Genomic DNA, 18625 nt, shown 5'->3' with positions numbered 1-18625 from the left:
TTTGAGCATTTTCTGTTTTTTAAATGTCCACATTGGTACACAGGCACTGTTTGTGGTAAACTGGTAAAATTATATTGGAGTATATCTCGCACCACAGACTACAAACTACTTTGCATTGAGATGATGTAAGTTTGACTACACACCAAATATGGTTTAGTGCTGAGTCAGCTTACTGGAAAGATGGCCTCTCCCACATAATAGCGAAACCCATTTGTGATCAGAACCCACCAGCAGCACCCGGCGGCTAAACACAGATAAGAGCGTTTATGATTGGATTAAAGCTAACACGTCGTATTCCTCCCAGCTCCAGCCTAAAGCTTTACAAAGGTCCCACCGAGACTGCGGCTGCTCTGTGTGTGTGTGTGTGTGTGTGTGTGTGTGTGTGTGTGTGTGTGTGTGTGTGTGTGTGTGTGTGTGTGTGTGTGTGTGTGTGTGTGGGGGGGGGTGTGTGTGGGGGTGTGTGTGTGTGTGTGTGTCTGTGTGTGTGTGTGTGTGTGTTCCTCTCTGTAGCCTTGAGAAGCAAACATGGTTTAGGTTTTACTATATAGAACCTCCAGTGTTGCTGCAAACCTGGCGCGTTCTGTCACCCAGCTGCACCGTGATAATGAGAGAAGGAGCCGCTGCATATATGAATAACAATTATGTCACAAGGCCAACAGCAATAGATAAATCTATAACCGTTCTATACATGAGTGATGAGACGCCGCCTGGGGGTATATGATGGAACAAACGGAAGATAATTGTGTTTTGAAATAGCAAAAATCAGGTTTTTCGATGATTTGGTTGATTTGGTTTGAAAAATAAATAAATACAATAAAATAATATATATTATATTTTATTGGTGTTTTTTTTTATATTTGTTATGTTCTTTTGAAATATATCTAGATTTTGTAATTACATTTCCACAAATGAAAGCAAGGCAAGGTTTAGATTCTAAAACAAGTCTTTATTGGTCAATATACAGAAAGCACTGGGATGACCATTAGAGAAAGAGAGGGAGAGCGAGAGAGAGAGTGAGCGAGAGAGGGAGAGAGCGAGAGAGAGAGAGAGAGAGGGAGAGATAGAGGGAGACAGAGAGAGAAAGAAATTCCAACCATTTTGTTTACAAAAAGAAAAAAAGAAACATATATAAAATAACAATCTTTGACTATTTTTTTTTTCAGGCTTTGTATTTATATTCAAAATGATATTTTTTTCCTCTTGATATACTTTCAATCACACAATATGAAGGGTGAAGCGATGGCAACCAAGGCTTCTGTCTCACAATGATGACATCACGATTACAGGTTCTCTAAACGCTAACAGGAGGGGGTAGCGAGGTAACCACACGATGAACCTTTCACAGGGATAACACAGAGTGGCGTCAACGTCAAACTAAGAAAAGAGAGGGCTGGGTTAAGGGTTAAGAGGAACTAGTCATTCATCGTTCAAAACTGATCCATGGTTCATCGTCAATCGTCAGTCATTTGTCTGTGAACTGTTGTTACTTTGTGGGAGGTCAATGAAAATGAAGTGTGAATGCGTGTTATGATCATTAGAGTCTGAATTGTAGATTCTACTGAATTGGCGACGCTCTCTCTGAAAAGAAGAGCGACCCAGTGGCTGTTGACTGTTATTTTACTATTATGTGCATATGTATGTTTCCTCTGTTCCTTCTGTAGGAAAGTCTTCCCAATCCCTCCCGGTCTGCTCACACCCAGCTGGAGATGAGGAACGTCAATAAGACGACATCGGGTTTTTATGAAGTACTGCCGTATACATAAACACATGTAAGCATAGACGTTGACGTGAAGGTAGGTAAAATACAAGAGTATATTGCATTGTACGTATATGGTGGGCTCTCCTTGTATGATATCCCGTTGTGTTGATTATAAAACGCGGTTCTGGAGTGGAGTGGAGCGTCACGTCAGCCTGCTCTGGATTTCTGTGCCTTTCTCTGGTCATTCCCCCCCCGCCCCCCTCCCCCCCCTCCCCCCCCTCCCCCCGGGACTCATCAGTTAGAACACGCCGGGGCGCAGAGCGGTTGAATGGTCATCAGACTGATGGTCAATGGATAGACCGGTGGGCTTGAGACCCCTCACACCAGTGAGTGATTGAAGGGTATTTTTTCAGCGGGGGACTGTGGAGTCCTGTGTCTCTGAGTGTCTGAGCCTCGCTCGGTGGAGCAGATGTTTTCACCGAGGTTGATGACGCTCACTCGAGACGGACCGCAGATTCCAGATGTGATTAGAAGCGGGAAGGTGGTGGTGGGTGGGGTGGTGGGTGGGGTGGTGGGTGGGGTGGGGGGGGGGGCGTCTTGCTCAAGGATGGCCCCAGGGAAACTGCGCACATCGGGGATTGAACCCAGTACCTTTTGGCTGGGCGTCTCTCCACAAAGTACAGAGGTTACAGTACAAAGCAGTGGACCCCGCCCTGATTTCCATATGGGGTCCCAGGAGATAGCTGATATAGGCTATAGATATTTGATGATCCATTTGATATATATATATATATATATATATATGTGTAAAGGTCTTATAGACCTAGTATATATGAACGGACTGCCTACTGATTGACAACCACACACACACTACTGCTCATCCCTGAGTGCAGCAGAGCGATGTCTTTACACTCAGAGGGCCCTGAAATGACCTGCAATGTTCACCACCCTGCCTGCCCCCACCACCACCCTACTCCACCCTAGCCCCCACCACCACCCTACTCACCCTACCCCCACCACCCTACTCACCCTACCCACCACCACCACCCTACTCCACCCTAGCCCCCACCACCACCCTACTCACCCTACCCCCACCACCCTACTCACCCTACCCACCACCACCACCCTACTCCACCCTAGCCCCCCCACCACCCTACTCCACCCTACCCACCACCACCCTACTCCACCCTAGCCCCCCCACCACCACCCTACTCCACCCTAGCCCCCACCACCACCACCCTACTCCACCCTAGCCCCACCCACCACCACCCTACTCCACCCTATCCAGCATCTTGCTCCACCCTAGCCCCCCCACCACCACCCTACTCCACCCTAGCCCCCCCACCACCACCCTACTCCACCCTACCCACCACCACCCTACTCCACCCTAGCCCCCACCACCACCCTGCTCCACCCTCCCCACCATCTTGCTCCACCCTAGCCCCCCCACCACCTTACTCCACCCTAGCCCCCACCACCACCCTACTCCACCCTAGCCCCCCCACCACCTTACTCCACCCTACCCACCACCACCACCCTACTCCACCCTAGCCCCCCCACCACCTTACTCCACCCTAGCCCCCACCACCACCCTACTCCACCCTAGCCCCCCACTACCACCCTACTCCACCCTACCCACCACCACCCTGCTCCACCCTAGCCCCCCCACCACCCTGCTCCACCCTACCCACCACCACCCTACTCCACCCCACCTAGCCCCCCCACCACCACCCTACTCCACCCTAGCCCCCCCATGACCCTACTCCACCCTAGCCCCCACCACCACCCTACTCCACCCTACCCACCACCACCACCCTACTCCACCCTAGCCCCCCCCACTCCACCCTAGCCCCCCCACCACCACCCTACTCCACCCTAGCCCCCCCACCACCACCCTACTCCACCCTACCCACCACCACCACCCTACTCCACCCTAGCCCCCCCCACTCCACCCTAGCCCCCCCACCACCACCCTACTCCACCCTAGCCCCCCCATGACCCTACTCCACCCTAGCCCCCACCACCACCCTGCTCCACCCTCCCCACCATCTTGCTCCACCCTAGCCCCCCCCACCACCACCCTACTCCACCCTACCCACCACCACCCTGCTCCACCCTAGCCCCCACACCACCACCCTACTCCACCCTAGCCCCCACACCACCACCCTACTCCACCCTACCCACCACCACCACCCTACTCCACCCTCCCCACCCTCTTGCTCCACCCTATCCACCTGTTGTAGCGATGTGAATGAGGTTAGGTGTGGTTGGGTTCAATGTTGTCATTAGTGTGTGTTGGACGACCAGATGGTGGGGACACTGAAGAGTATGACGTCACCACGGACCAGAAGGGATCTTTATAAAATCATAACGCTACCACTTTGTCTTTTTGTCTGTCATGTCATCTGGAACCGGTCAGAGAAGGACATGCACTCCATTAAAAAAAAAAAAATGTTATTGGTTATTGAATTGGAAATGCATTAGTGGAGATTCATAATGCGTTTGCATCCACGCGTTAACGTGCGCTACGGTTCATGGGCAGTTTGCTGACTATGTGGAATGTGGTAAACAACACTCAGGGTTCATTTGGAAATTATGGATTCAAATCAAGAGGGATGAATTCTATTGAGTCTTTTATGCGATAAATAAAACATTTGTTAAACATATTCAAAGCCCCGTTGTGGTCAGTTCAATAGGCCTAGATCTTTACTTCTACAGTCGTTTTGTAGTTTTTGTATTGCTATTGCATTGATTCAGATGGATTTGAGAGATAGAATAACACAAAAGAGTATACTAGATGGATTTCCAAAACTGAAAGACTCGTGTTTACTCGCGTAACGCCTAGTTCCACCGTTGACCACCAGAGTGCACTGTTTCCTCACAAAACGAGCACAACAGAGATGAATCACCATGCTGCACTCCAAACTGATTGTAACTGATTTCTCTAGAGGGGTTCGAGTGAGTATGTGTGTGCATGTTTAAGTTTTTTATTTCCTTTTAAATCAGCTATGCCTTCCACTGATCAATATCTCACGGAGGAGGAGCTGCTGTCCCACTCCGTCTTGCGTCTGCTCTTCCTCTCGGCCTGTGCTTCTTTCTCCTTCTCCTCCTCCTCCTCCTCCTCCTCCTCCTCTTCGTCGTCCTGCTCACTGTCATCCGACTCAGCGCTAGTGGCTGCCCCCGTCTCCTCCTCCTCCTCCTCCTCCCCTCCTCTCACCTCCTCCTTCGCCGCCTGGGGTCCTTGAATGTTCTGGAGGAATGAGTCATGTGGAAGATGTACAGAAACATGTTCACTTTATATATTTTGGGGATTTATGTCCAGAAAGCGCTGGCCCCATTTTGTACAAAGCATGGAGAGCCTTTATGAAGGGATTTCTCTCAGTGTATGTTTTAACACACAGAGGGGCACGCACGTACACGCACACACACACACAGGCACGCACGTACACACACACACACACACACACACGCACGTGTGCATGCGCGCACACACACACACACGTCACACACACACACACACACGCATGTGCATGCGCGCACACACACACACACACACACACACATATGCATACACTCACACATACACACACACACACACACACACACACACATTACATTTACATTTAGGGCATTTAGCAGACACACACACACACACACACACACACACACACACACACACATACATGCACACACACACACACACACACACACATTACATTTACATTTAGGGTATTTAGCAGACACACACACACACACACACACACACACACACACACACGCACACACACACACACACGCGTGCATGTGCATGCGCGCACACATACACACACACGCACACACTCACACATACACGCACACACACACACACACACTACATTTACATTTAGGGCATTTAGCAGACACACACACACACACACACACACACACACGCACACACGCAGCGGAGTGTACCTCCATGGGGTTGACGGTGATGGTGAGGGACGCCGTGTCCCACTCCCCGTCGTGGTCCTTGCCGCCGTCGCCGCCGCCGTCCTCGTCCTCGTCGTCGTCGCGGGCGGCGTCCTGCTGCGTGCTGTGGATCCTGTAGATGCCCAGCACCACGATCACCACCAGGGCGGCGATGCACACCACGATCACCACCGTGGCCGCGGGAGGCGCCGCTGCTGGCCAGAGAAGAAGAAGAAAGAGACGTGAGGAGAGGAGGGGGGGGGGGGGGCAACGGGGTTTGAGTTCACCGTGGGAAATAAGGTTTTAATTGTATTAGATCCAATTATATTCAATTAGATTATATGAGTCTAAAGTTTCAACTTTATTATTTTTCAATTAGATTGAATGATGTTGTATGAGTCAAAACGACGTAATGTTCAATTGTATTACACTAAGTCTAAATTATTTTATATTCAATTACGTTCAATGACATTGTTTAAGTCTAATCTCCATTATATTAACGAAACATCGGTGAAAGAGGGTGCCCACTTGATAACCCCAATGAAATGCTGCATACTGCATAATTTACTGCTATTAGTTGGGCCATTTGTCTCGTGTTTTCCATCTTTGGTCGGTAGCTTAATGGCCAGCGTGCTTATAAGGTTGGTTTGGGCAGGGGCTTCTGAATATGTGTGTTTTCCTTGGATTTTGGCACAAGGGATTATAACATCCGATCCTGTGTATTAATGTAATTGAATTATATTACATGAGTCTAAAGTTTGAACTATATTTTATTCAGTTATATTCAGTGATACTGTATTATACGGAGCTGTGCGGTACTTCAGCTGCTTCTTGGTGTTTGTATATTGCATTAGCAGCGTCTCGGCGGCGCGTCTGTGAGCCTCTGCTTTGCTGCGTGTGCAGCATTATGCGCAACCCAAGGTTTGTTATTGCAAACTACCTGAAGGGCACCTCTGATTGGACGAAAGATGGGAGACGGTCCCTGCCGGTGAAAGCTACCCACCACGTCATTAGACCTCATGGGCAGTCTGCCGCTCGCTACGTGATCACCTAGCAACCTTACCAGCCGGTGGGCTGGGACGAGGCGGTGTTGCTATATAATTTTACAGTACTTGCACTAGATACAATCAGTGGTGGCCTTAACATAGAGGCATAGGTAGGCGGCCACTTGGGGCCCCCATAGTAGGAGGGCCCCCAACCAGCCTCAAAAAAAAAAAATAATATATATATATATATATACTGTATATATATATATATATATATATATTTTTTAAGTTGACAAACAGAGACGAATCAAGATGCGTCTAAACGCGGAAAAAATAAAGGGTTTGGAAAAGGGTTAGGAAATAAAGTTACCCAAGCGGCTCAAATAAAAGAAAAAAAGAAAAAAGACGCCGATAAGTATTTGGCAACGCTGCCAAAGATGACACTTTTTTTTTTACGGCAAACTGTTGGGGCTACAGACGGGAACAACAACGTGTGTGGATGCACACAACGATCACCACGTGGAGAACAATCTATCTTTTCTCTCTCTCTCTCTCTCTTTCTCTCTTTCTTTCTTTTCTTTCTTTTTCTTTTTTTTTTAATATATATATTTAAAAGTGCAATGCCAATTGCAACCTCACACATACAAAGTCCATTATTCCTCTTGGCAATATTTACTAAGTATATGACTGTTTGTGGGGTTTACCATAACTACTTGTCTTGCTGTTATACTGATATTGATTTGATCTTAAAAAAAAATAATAAACAGTGCTGGTTTTTCTGGCATTTTGGCAAAGACAGGTGTTATCTGTAACCTTATTCTCTGTTGGGTTCCATCGTGACTATTAGTTTGTGTACTGCTACACTTTGTGTGTTCTCTGCTTTCCATCTTAATTTTGGAGTAAAGAAGTGTATGCAGGGTTTAAAGGGGAAGATTTTTTTTCTCATCTCCAACCTTTACCTCTACCTGGATTAGCTTTACCTGCCTATCCACTATTCAGTCAGTACATTTTTTTTCTCTGTTCTCTTTTAAAGATTCACACGCTCGGATGAGGTGGGCCCCATACATATCTTCGCCTTGGGCCCCCAATTTGCTAAATCCGCCACTGGATACAACGTACGTGTTTGAATATGTTTAATCATATCCACCACTGTTTAATTAAACCTTCATATATAACCCACTACTTCTCCATGTGCGCCGTGTCTCACCTTGCATCTGCGAGTTGAGCGTGTGAATCATGAGGGGATGATGCACCGGTCTGAGGTACTGCGATTGGGCGGCCATGTGATTGACGTGTTCCACGGGCGCTGTGTGGTGTAGAACGCCGACCTGAGGAGGCGGGACATGAGGCCTGTCATCACCTGCACAGGCACGCTGGATGTGAATGTCAATTAAGTATGTGTGAGAGAGAGAGAGAGAGAGAGAGGGAGAGGGAGCGATAAACAGAGAGAGAGAGAGTGTGTGTGTTTCAGGATGTGAAAAAAGAGAAGAAAGTTGAAATGAGGAGAAGAGAAAAACAGCTGACAGTTGAGTGGTGAAGTGTTAAGAGTACAAAGAGAGAGAGAGAGAGAGCGATAGAGAGACAGAGAGATAAGGAGTGATGGATCCTATGGGTTTGCACCAGAGGGGTGAACAGAGACAGGGTGACGGTCGGCTCCGACCTGACCTCCATATTAAAGGTGTTGCTGGTGTAGCGGCCGTTGAGCTCGGAGCACGTCAGGCGGAACCTCCTGGCGCTCAGTGCCGAGGGCTGGGCGTGTCTGTAGCGCACCTGTCTCACCGCCTGCTCATAGTGCGCCATGGAGTCCACCCCTAGCACAGGACACACACACACACACACACACACACACAAAGGGTCATAGTGGGGTCCACCCGTAGCACAGGACACACACACACACACACACACACACAAAGGGTCATAGTGGGGTCCACCCGTAGCACAGGACACACACACACACACACACACACACACAAAGGGTCATAGTGGGGTCCACCCGTAGCACAGGACACACACACACACACACACATGCACACACACACACACACACACACACACACACACACACACACACACACACACACACAGGCTCATAGTGGCTCAATAAGAGAATGAATACAGCTTGAATAAATGTAATCAAATAAAAAAAGAATAATTCAATGATGTGTAATACATACATCAAAACATGGTAAAAACATACAGAATTCAGAAATAGCTTCATGTAAACTAACTTTCAATCACACACACACACACATAGTGGGCCATGGAGCTTTGAATCATAACTTCATAACTTTTGCATCCTAAAGGCCCTCAGAACGTTCTAGTGGAGGGGATATATGCTGTGTGGTGTCAGCGTGCAGCCAGCCCACGCGTCTATAAATATCCACCCGGTTGTCGGTTGACCGTGGCCTTGTCCCCCCTCCCCCCACCCCCCGCCCCTCCTCGCCACTTCCTGCTCACCATATATGGAGATGCCTGAGGTGGAGTTGGTGGCGTCCAGGTGTTTGCCCGTCAGGGTGCTGCGATGGATCTCCAGGCTCTCCCTGCGGGGGTTCAGCTCCGCCCCCAGCACCAGGATGTCACAGTAGTCCAGGTTGTGCATCACCTCCATCACGCCCGGTCTGTGGGCTGCACACACACACACACACACACACACACACACACACGGACGAACGCACACACATACACACACACACACACACACACACAAACGCACGCGCGCACACACACACACACGGACGTGCACGCACACACACAAACACACACACACACACACACAGACGAACGCATGCACACACACGCACACACACACAGATACACACACACACACACACACACACACACACCACACACGCACACACACACACACACACACACACACACACATACACACACACACACACACACACACACACACACACACAAGATAAAGTGGTTGGATGGTGGGAGTGACACTGGTTGGTAATGGTGGGTGGTAATGACACTGGTTGGTAATGGTGGGTGGTAATGACACTGGTTGGTAATGATGGGTGGTAATGCTACTGGTTGGTAATGGTGGGTGGTAATGAAAATGGTTGTAATGGTGGGTGGTAATGACACTGGTTGGTAATGATGGGTGGTAATGACACTGGTTGGTAATGGTGGGCGGTAATGACAATGGTTGGTAATGGTGGGTGGTAATGACACTGGTTGGTAATGGTGGGTGGTAATGACACTGGTTGGTAATGGTGGGTGGTAATGACACTGGTTGGTAATGGTGGGTGGTAATGATACTGGTTGGTAATGGTGGGTGGTAATGACAATGGTTGGTAATGATGCTGGTTTTGCTGGGCGGTAATGATGCTGGTTTTGCTGGGCGGTAATGATGCTGGTTTGTGCCAGGCGGTAATGACACTGGTTTGTGCCGGGCGGTAATGACAGCTGACCACCCCCCCTCCCCACCCCCCAGGTCACCTACCTCCACCGAGCGCCGAGCCATCCCCCTTCACCACGGTGCTGGTGATGCGGAGGTCCTTGAAGGGCGCCACTCCCAGAGGGCTGTGCATGTTGGAGGCAGGCCTGACGAGTCGAGTGGAGCCCCTGATGGTGATCCGTGGCTCGCTCGGCGGGAGCACCATCACCACCGCCTTGATGTCCGGGATGGAGAGACACGAGTCCTCACCAAAACACCTGGGGGGGGGGAGGAAGAGAGGGGGGGGGTGGGGGTGAGAGAGACAGAGAGAACAGGGACAATTTCGACAGCTATTGGATGTATTTTCGTCCTTTTCTATTCATATCGTGTCCAACTCGGATTTGACAGACACCAGTAATAATATATTATTACCCGGCTCTTCTCAGTGTTGTTGAACGCTCCGTTCACTCGCATGGGCCTTTCCCGACTTCCGTGTGTCAATTATTTTTCAATTATGACCGTTGCTAAGCATATAATGACCGCTGTGAAGGAAAGTGGATTTTTTCACGTCTTACGTATCACTCCGCAAGTAGTCCGCTAACTTATCAACCCCACCGGACCATTGAACATGGACCTATTGACCCAACTTTTTCACTTTCAAATCTAAAGCCGTCATATCTGACATCTTTTCCCGATTGGATTCGACCACTTTGATTCATTTCTTTCTTCTCGTCTTTTGTGTCAGAAATCCTGTGTCTGTTTTATACCCATCAAACATCAGATGTGCGCGTGGACAAACCATCAGCTTAACACCTGCAATCGCTCCTGCTTTCATCAACCAGACGAGTACAGGAAGAAACGTAGAGCATACGGTGAATACAAAGTCATGGAATGTGAGAAGGCAAAGTGGGAAGATCCTCCAGAACAAATGCCAAATCCTCGACGAGCAACACGTCTCAACAAAGCCTTTATTCCCCCCATTGTGTGTGAAGGCAGAACGCCCCCCAGAGGGGAGCGCTAGGTAATTGGTCTGAGCTTTGTGCTAATGCTAATGGGGGATATTTTTTAAGATTCCCGGCTTTTGAGACAAATCACTATAGGCCGTTTAAATGAGAGCAATGTGGGGAATGGGATTGACCCCATGTCCCTGTGGGCGCATCGTTGTTTGTGTGTATTTGTGTGTGTGTGTGTGTGTGTGTGTGTGTGTGTGTGTGTGTGTGTGTGTCTGCACAAACATGTGTGCGCGCATTTACATGAATGTGTGCACTGATGCAATTGTTTGTTTGGGCATCTGGATGCATGTGTGTGCTACTGTATGTGCATGTGAGTGCATGTGTGTGACTGTGTGTGTGTGTGTGTGTGTGCATGTGCTTTTGCGTGTTTGTGTGTGTGTGTGTGTGTGTATGTCTCTGTGTATGTGTGTGTGTGTGTGTGTGTGTGTGTGAGTGCATGAGTGTGTATGTCCGTGTATATGTGAGTGTGTGAGTGCATGTATGTCCGTGTGTATGTGAGTATGTGTGTGTGTGTGTGTGTGTGTGTGTGTGTGGACCTCCGCATGTATTGACTGGGCCGTATGGGCTCACAGGCCATTACCCCTAACAGCTTTATCTGAGATGGCTAGTGAGGGGTTTGTGAGGTGTGGCGCAGTAAAACATCTGCATTCTCCACCCTCACAGCCTCGCACCACCAGGCTCCTCCACCTCCTCCTCCTCCTCCTCCATCTCCACCTCCTCCACCTCCTCCTCCTCCTCCTCCTCCTCCTCCACCTCCTCCTCCTCCTCCTCCTCCACCACCTCCTCCTCCTCCTCCTCCTCCTTCTCCAGCACACCACTCTCCTCCACTACTCCTAAATGGCCCGATCAAAGGATGCAAAGTCCATAATACCACTAATGAATGAGGAGCCCGACCCCCCCTGGTGCATTAGGTACGGCTCCATGGTCAGACCCCCGCCACGGAGGGCTGTCTGTGGGGCTGTCAGCCTTGTGTGGCGTCTGTGGGTCTGTGGGACCGTTCTCAATGAAATAACAACTGGGCAAACAAATATAATAACTTAAAGGTCAATTCCGGTATTTTGGAACATTGAGCCCCATTTCTGCTTGGTCTAGGATGCAATAGATAGCCTGGTCCTACCAGAATCTCCTACTTAATTTCATTTGCACAGAGAGTCTGGCCTTTCTCCATTGACAAACGTTAACTCACTTGAAGGCGGGCGTCTGTTGGAGTTTGAAACTATTAGATCTGCCCCAGTGCCGCTCTGGATCTGCCATAACCAATCGCTGACGTTTGACTACAACTCAAACTAGCGCACGACCTCAATGTTGTCAATGTTCTCAGCCACTCCCTCTGTTTGCTGATTGGACGGCCAAAAAATTGGCTGCAGAAAACCTGCGAAAATACCGCAAACCCAGACGTAGTACTGAAGCGAAATGAAAATTGAGCGGAAGTACGGAGGCGGGCGGAGCCAGGCTATGCAACAGAGTGGTTGACACCGAAATTTAGACTATTGGTCCTGTCTCGGGTATTTGGCTTTCCGGTCAACAAGCAATGAGTCTTCCAGCCGAAATCAATGGATTTACAAAATGCCAAATAAAACATGACAGAAACTGTATTTCGCCACGATACTTGATTTGGAACATCAACGAACACCACTAACCACTCGGTGAGTTGCACGTTTCTGAAAACAAACGTTTAGAGTTGTTTTAAGGACAGGTTTGTGAATGCCCGCAGACAGCCATTCCGAAGCAGGCATTTGAAATGAGCCAAATACCTGAGACAGGACCAATAGTCTCAATTTCGGTGTCAACCACTTTATTTCATCCTAGACAAACCAGAAAGTTCGAAATACCGGAATTGTCCATTAAAGTAGAAGGCATAGAGGAGCGTTTGAAATGGGTAACAGAGGGACATGGTAAAGGACCCCTCTACATGCTAAAGGGACCCCTCTACATGCTAAAGGGACCCCTCTACATGCTAAAGGACCCCTCTACATGCTAAAACCCCTCTACATGAGGGCTACTCTGAGCAACCCCCTACAGATGGGGATCAATATATGGTGGTCTGGTCCACTGGAGCACAGGGTAATGAGCACATTTAAACATGGTTAAAAAAGGTCTTCCTCCTGCATAGCCTGCTGATTGGAGTGAATGTGTGTGTGTGTGTGTGTGTGTGTGTGTGTGTGTGTGTGTGTGTGTGTGTGTGTGTGTGTGTGTGTGTGTGTGTGTGTGTGTGTGTGTGTGTGTGTGTGTGAGTGTGTGTGTGTGTGTGTGTGTGCGTTCCTTTAGGTTTGCAGCATGTTTCATAGATTAAACACGACCCTCTCAACCATTTTATGAGCGTAATTATAAATTGTGCCACGGGGACAAAAATAATGATAAAATGAATAGCACTTGATAAATGTGATCTACACTATTACATACTGCCAAAATTGCTTGTAGTTGAGAGATAAGATACTCAACAGTTGCATTTTTACATAAATCGTTCTGGCTATATTGTTTTACAACCCAATAACGTTGTGGGTCCACCAGACCCGTGAATATAGGTTGTGTAACAAAACCAGCAGACAAGAGCTAAAGAAATCCCCCCCCCCCCCCGTGTGACTGTCAGTGTGTGAACGTCCCCAGTGGAGCCCAGTTTAGCAGCAGTCCCTCTCGAGGACGGCTGAGAACACGTCTGGCGTGGGTCCCTAAGGGGAGCCGTGTCCTTTTATTCTTCCTAAGGCACATTCAGCCAGAGAAGCAAATGTGATGAGCGGTAAAATAAAAAAAAAAGAGGATTGTAACGGCTCTTGTTCTTTATTATCTGTAATTGCCATGACGCACGTAAGGGAGATAAAAGAAAAAGAAACGCAGAATCGTAATAACAGCAGAACGTTGTTGTTCTGTTCTTGAGTCTCCCCCAGGACACGCCAGCTGAAGCCATCTAACGCCCCGAGCGCACAACGCAGCCCGCAACGTTGTTGGTGTGGGTGTGCTCCGTCAAAACAACACCGTTGTATTTATATTAGTGCTGTCACGAGATTAACGTGCTATCACGAGATTAACGTTTCTTATTAAAATTTAATTATTATTATTATTTTTTTTTTTTTTACACATTTATTGATGGACAGTGTTACATTGTCTGAGAGATGATTTGCTCCAAGTGTGAATGTTAGTGTGAAATTGAACACTACAGTATATGGCAATGTTGTTTTCAATAAAAAAAAAACATTTGCACAAAGCAAGCCAATCCACTTTTCCATGTTGATAAGAGCATTAAAATGAGAAAAAAATAATGAGAAAAATAAATCAAGGGACTTTTACAATAGATAAAAATGTGCGATTAATCGCGATTAATCGCGAGTTCACCATGACATTAATGCGATTAGTCGCGATTAAATATTTTAATCGTTTGACAGCACTAATTTATATTCATAGCAATAATTGAGCAACGGCAGCGTACCGAGCGAGCCCTTATTGAAAACACAAGGAGGTGGCCGGGCGAGCCGTCCGTGAGCAGGTCTGTGTGAGAGCTCATCCTCTCCTTATCAGGCAGCGGAGCGGCTGCCGATCAGCCGCACACAGGTTCAGACGGCGTCCACTGCGGCCGGCGGGCTGCAGCCGAGGGGCTTATCGACCGGCCCGTCCAGACTCCTGCCGCCCGCCGTCGCCCCCTCACCTCCACAGCGCCCGAGATAGATAGAGGGCTGATATAGTGTGTGTATAGGAGAACGCACACGCACACACACACACACACACACACACATACACACACACACACACACACACACACACGTACGTATTCACACAGGAGCACACACACTGGAGCACACACACGGACGTACCCACACGGGAGCACACACATACACATACACACACACACACACACACACACACGTACGTATTCACACACTCACACGGGAGCACACACACACACACATCCACACACACACACACACACACGTACCCACATGGGCGCACACAGACACACACACACACACACACACACACACACTGTGGTACCTGTGTACTTGTTCTGTGGTGTGCTCTTATTGTACTGTGGTACGTGTGTATTTTCTTATGCTGTACTACGTGTGTGTATTAACTTTGGTTCTAATGCACGTATTGTGTGTCGTACGTGTGTACTTATTTTATTGTAGTGCGTGGGCGTGTGTGCGTGCGTGCGTACGTGTGCGTGCGTGTGTGCGTGCGTGTGTGCGCGTGCGTGTGCGTGTGCGTGCATGCATGCATGTGTGCGTGCGTGTGTGCGTGTGTGCATGTGTGCATGTGTGCGTGCGTGTGTGTGCGTGTGTGTGTGTGTGTGTGTGTGTGTGTGTGTGTGTGTGTGTGTGTGTGTGTACTTACTGCACGGTGGTGGTGATGTGCACCCTCCTCAGCCCCGGGGTGGGGAACTGGCGTGAGTTGATGTAGGAGACCTTGGTCATGGCCGCGTTGATGCTGCTCAGCTCCTCTCCCTCCACCACCAGCACCGACTGGGCTGGGTTAAAGTGGAACTGCACACGCACGCGCACACACACACACACACACATACAGGCGCGCGCACACACACACACACACACACACACACACACACAGGCACGCGCAGACACACACGCGTGCACACACACACACACACACCCACCCAGACACAGACACAGACACGCACACGCACATGCATGCACGCACATACACATACATATACACACACAGACACGCACACACAAACACAAACACACACACATACACCCAGACACAGACACAGAGACAGACACAGACACACACACGCGCACACACACACACACACACACACACACACACACACACACACAGAGGCACGCGCAGACACACACACACACACACACACACACACCCAGACACAGAGACAGACACAGACACGCACACGCATGCACGCACATACACATACACACACAGGCACGCACACACAAACACACACACACACACACACACACACACACACACGCACACGCACACGAACACACCACAATAGATAGAATAGCGGAATAGAAGAAGAAAGAAAAGAAAAAGCAGACACATAAATCACTGCTTGGTTTCTTTTGCTCCACAGATGTGGATTCTTTGTCACCATTGTTATCGTTCCCCTCGCTGCATTCATCTTGATATTATCTCCGAGAGAAAAGGGAAATAACCTCAAGAAGCTAGCAGCTCTGTTGGACATAGATCGCAGCAGCAAACAAAGCATCTTGTCAGTTAATTCGAGTGAAAGTGTCGCAGAGGCTAGTGTGAGAGAAAGAATTCTGCACCAAGGCTCCCTGGCCGGGTCTTGTTAATGGAAGCTATGGTGGGCAGGGCTCCAGTATACTGGCTGTGTGAGCCGTCAGTCAGCCAGCACTCACCAGCCTCCCACGCAACTTATCGTATGTTGTACGTCCTGGCAGTTAATGTACACACTTATCGTATGTTGTACGTCCTGGCAGTTAATGTACACACTTATTGTATGTTGTACATCCTGGCAGTTAATGTACACACTTCAATCGTCGTATCTTGCCCAACACCTTCAGTACCTCTGTGGAAAGGAATGGTTTCAACTTTTTCATCTCTGAACACCTCCAGTGTAAGACCTCATCTTTTTTTTTTAAGAGAGCAACGAGGTGCATTAACTGCCACCGTCGCCTAGCAACCCCTCGTAGCCACGTAGCGTGGCTGTAAGTCAGCGGTGCGGCCGTCGGAGTGGTTGATGAACGGCAGCAGGACGGCAAGGAATGTTTTTAGCGCCCTAATGACCGGCTACGTTGGGATTGATCGCGTCAAGCGGACACTTAACACATGGCAGGGGGGAGAGAGAGAGAGAGAGAGAGAGAGAGAGAGAGAGAGAGAGAGAGAGAGAGAGAGAGATGGAGAGAGAGAGAGAGAGAGAGATGGAGAGAGAGAGAGAGAGAGAGAGAGAGAGAGAGAGGGCGAGAGGGGAAATCAAAATAGACTAAAGCCACTAAGGTGTGAATTGGAGTGTGTGTGTGAAACATTTGCTTGCATAAACAAAGTACTAGGAAAGTGGGATCAATAGTACAGGCAACCTTTACGCAGCAAACCCACAACCAGCAGTGAAAGCAGTGACCATCCGTATCTGGCACAAACCGGCAAACAGGACCTCGTGAAATACCTCATATGGAGCTGAACTAGCGTCCTTCTCACTGTAAAACACCTAGTGACTCAATTCTGATTTATTGCTCAGATTGCAAATGACGGGCTGGCCACATCCATCCATTTCACCAGATCCCAGTGTGAACTGGTGAGTCCGCCGAACCGAACAATGGAAGCAACAGATAGACTTTCTGCTAGGAGAAGGACGTCACGCTCCTCCTCCTTTAGCCGTCGAGAACCACCGTCCCAGCACCACCTTTTTGAGGAGCTGCATGCTGTCTCTCCAGCCGGGGCTTCAAGCGGGAGGTCGCGGGCCGCCCCGCTGAAGAGACAGCACCTGACAGTGTCCTCCCTCCCTGGCCACCGGGCACCGTGGTGATGATATCCCTCCCTCACCTTGATGTCCTTGCCGAGGCTCTCCAGGGAGTTGATGTCCAGCCCCTCCTTGCAGGCCTGCAGACAGGAGATGACCTTCTGGCTCTCGATGCGTCCCGGCCGGACGGTCAGACCCGACAGGCTGCCCCGGAAGTGCTGCGTGAAGCGCGGGGTCGTGACCTCGCCGCCTGTGCGGAGGAGATGGAGGAGACGGAGACGGAGGAGGAGGAGGGGGAGAGATGAATTTATGAGGAATGCCCTTTAATGGACTGAGATACGGGCAGGGCGAACCACGGCTCTGTGAGAGACGGCGCTGTGTAGTGGACATGAATCATTCATATTTTTTGCGGTCAATAAGCGGATACATGGGAAAGTTGCACGCACAACTGCACGCAACTAACTACTTGAATCCATACGGGGGCCTGTAAGCAGTGTGTTATCGGAGGGCCGTCACCGCCCGTCGTCGACTTGGTATTGTGAACCGTGAAATACATTTGAACACATTTTAACAAACGCACGCCGGCGGAATGGGTAATGAGCGTGGCGTCGGTGGGCTGTGGGGGGAGAGGAGAGGAGACGGTGGACCTCACGTCCGCTCCTGTGTCCGTCTGGCTCTCACCATGTTGCACTTTCTGCTTCCTCCTCTGTGTGTCTGTGTCTGTCGCTTTCATCCCCGAGCAATTAACCGTTTGCCCGGGTGAACCGGACCGCGCCGACAGCCAGAGGTGGCGTCGCTTCTTTCTTTACTTAAAAGTGAGTGAATTTTTTTTTTTTTAACCACAGCCTGACAGCACTACAAACATCGTGGAGGTCTCCGTTTTGAAGAACGATGCGTTGTGCAGAATGATTGGTGCAAAATGTTTCTGTGTGTAATTCCGGTGAAAATTGAACCATGGGTCTTTTTTGGCAAGAGAACCGATAAATTAAGCCCTCCAGACACTTTTTCTCGTTGATCAACCAGTTTGGAGCTTGCCTGGAGCAACGCTAACAGCCCAAATGGCTTACATTGCATTGGCTAGGGGCAGTGCGCGGAACGCTTCCAAATCTGCATTTTTTAACCACTAACATTGCTCAAAATAGCACCATACCTCTGCAGTAGCATGACTCTATGGAGGTATATTTGTGTCTTTATTAT

The 18625-nt window shown here is 49.1% G+C and overlaps 1 protein-coding gene across 1 annotated transcript; it reads right to left on the bottom strand.

The window, feature by feature from the left end:
- Positions 1–4721: 4721 nt before the first annotated feature.
- On the bottom strand, positions 4722–10247 carry LOC311360509 (calsyntenin-2-like; the record flags this gene model as incomplete). The annotated part of the gene is made up of 6 exons (XM_084480587.1): positions 4722–4949; positions 5651–5859; positions 7841–7961; positions 8299–8444; positions 9091–9258; positions 10088–10247. The coding sequence occupies 6 exons, from the start codon at positions 10245–10247 to the stop codon at positions 4722–4724; spliced, it is 1032 nt and encodes a 343-aa protein (XP_084336713.1).
- Positions 10248–18625: the final 8378 nt, after the last annotated feature.

Source organism: Micromesistius poutassou (assembly GCF_964030765.1).
Source record: "Micromesistius poutassou genome assembly, chromosome: 16".
Lineage (NCBI taxonomy): Eukaryota > Metazoa > Chordata > Actinopteri > Gadiformes > Gadidae > Micromesistius > Micromesistius poutassou.
Note: the sequence above shows the minus strand (reverse complement) of the source record. Positions and strands in the feature narration are given on the sequence as shown.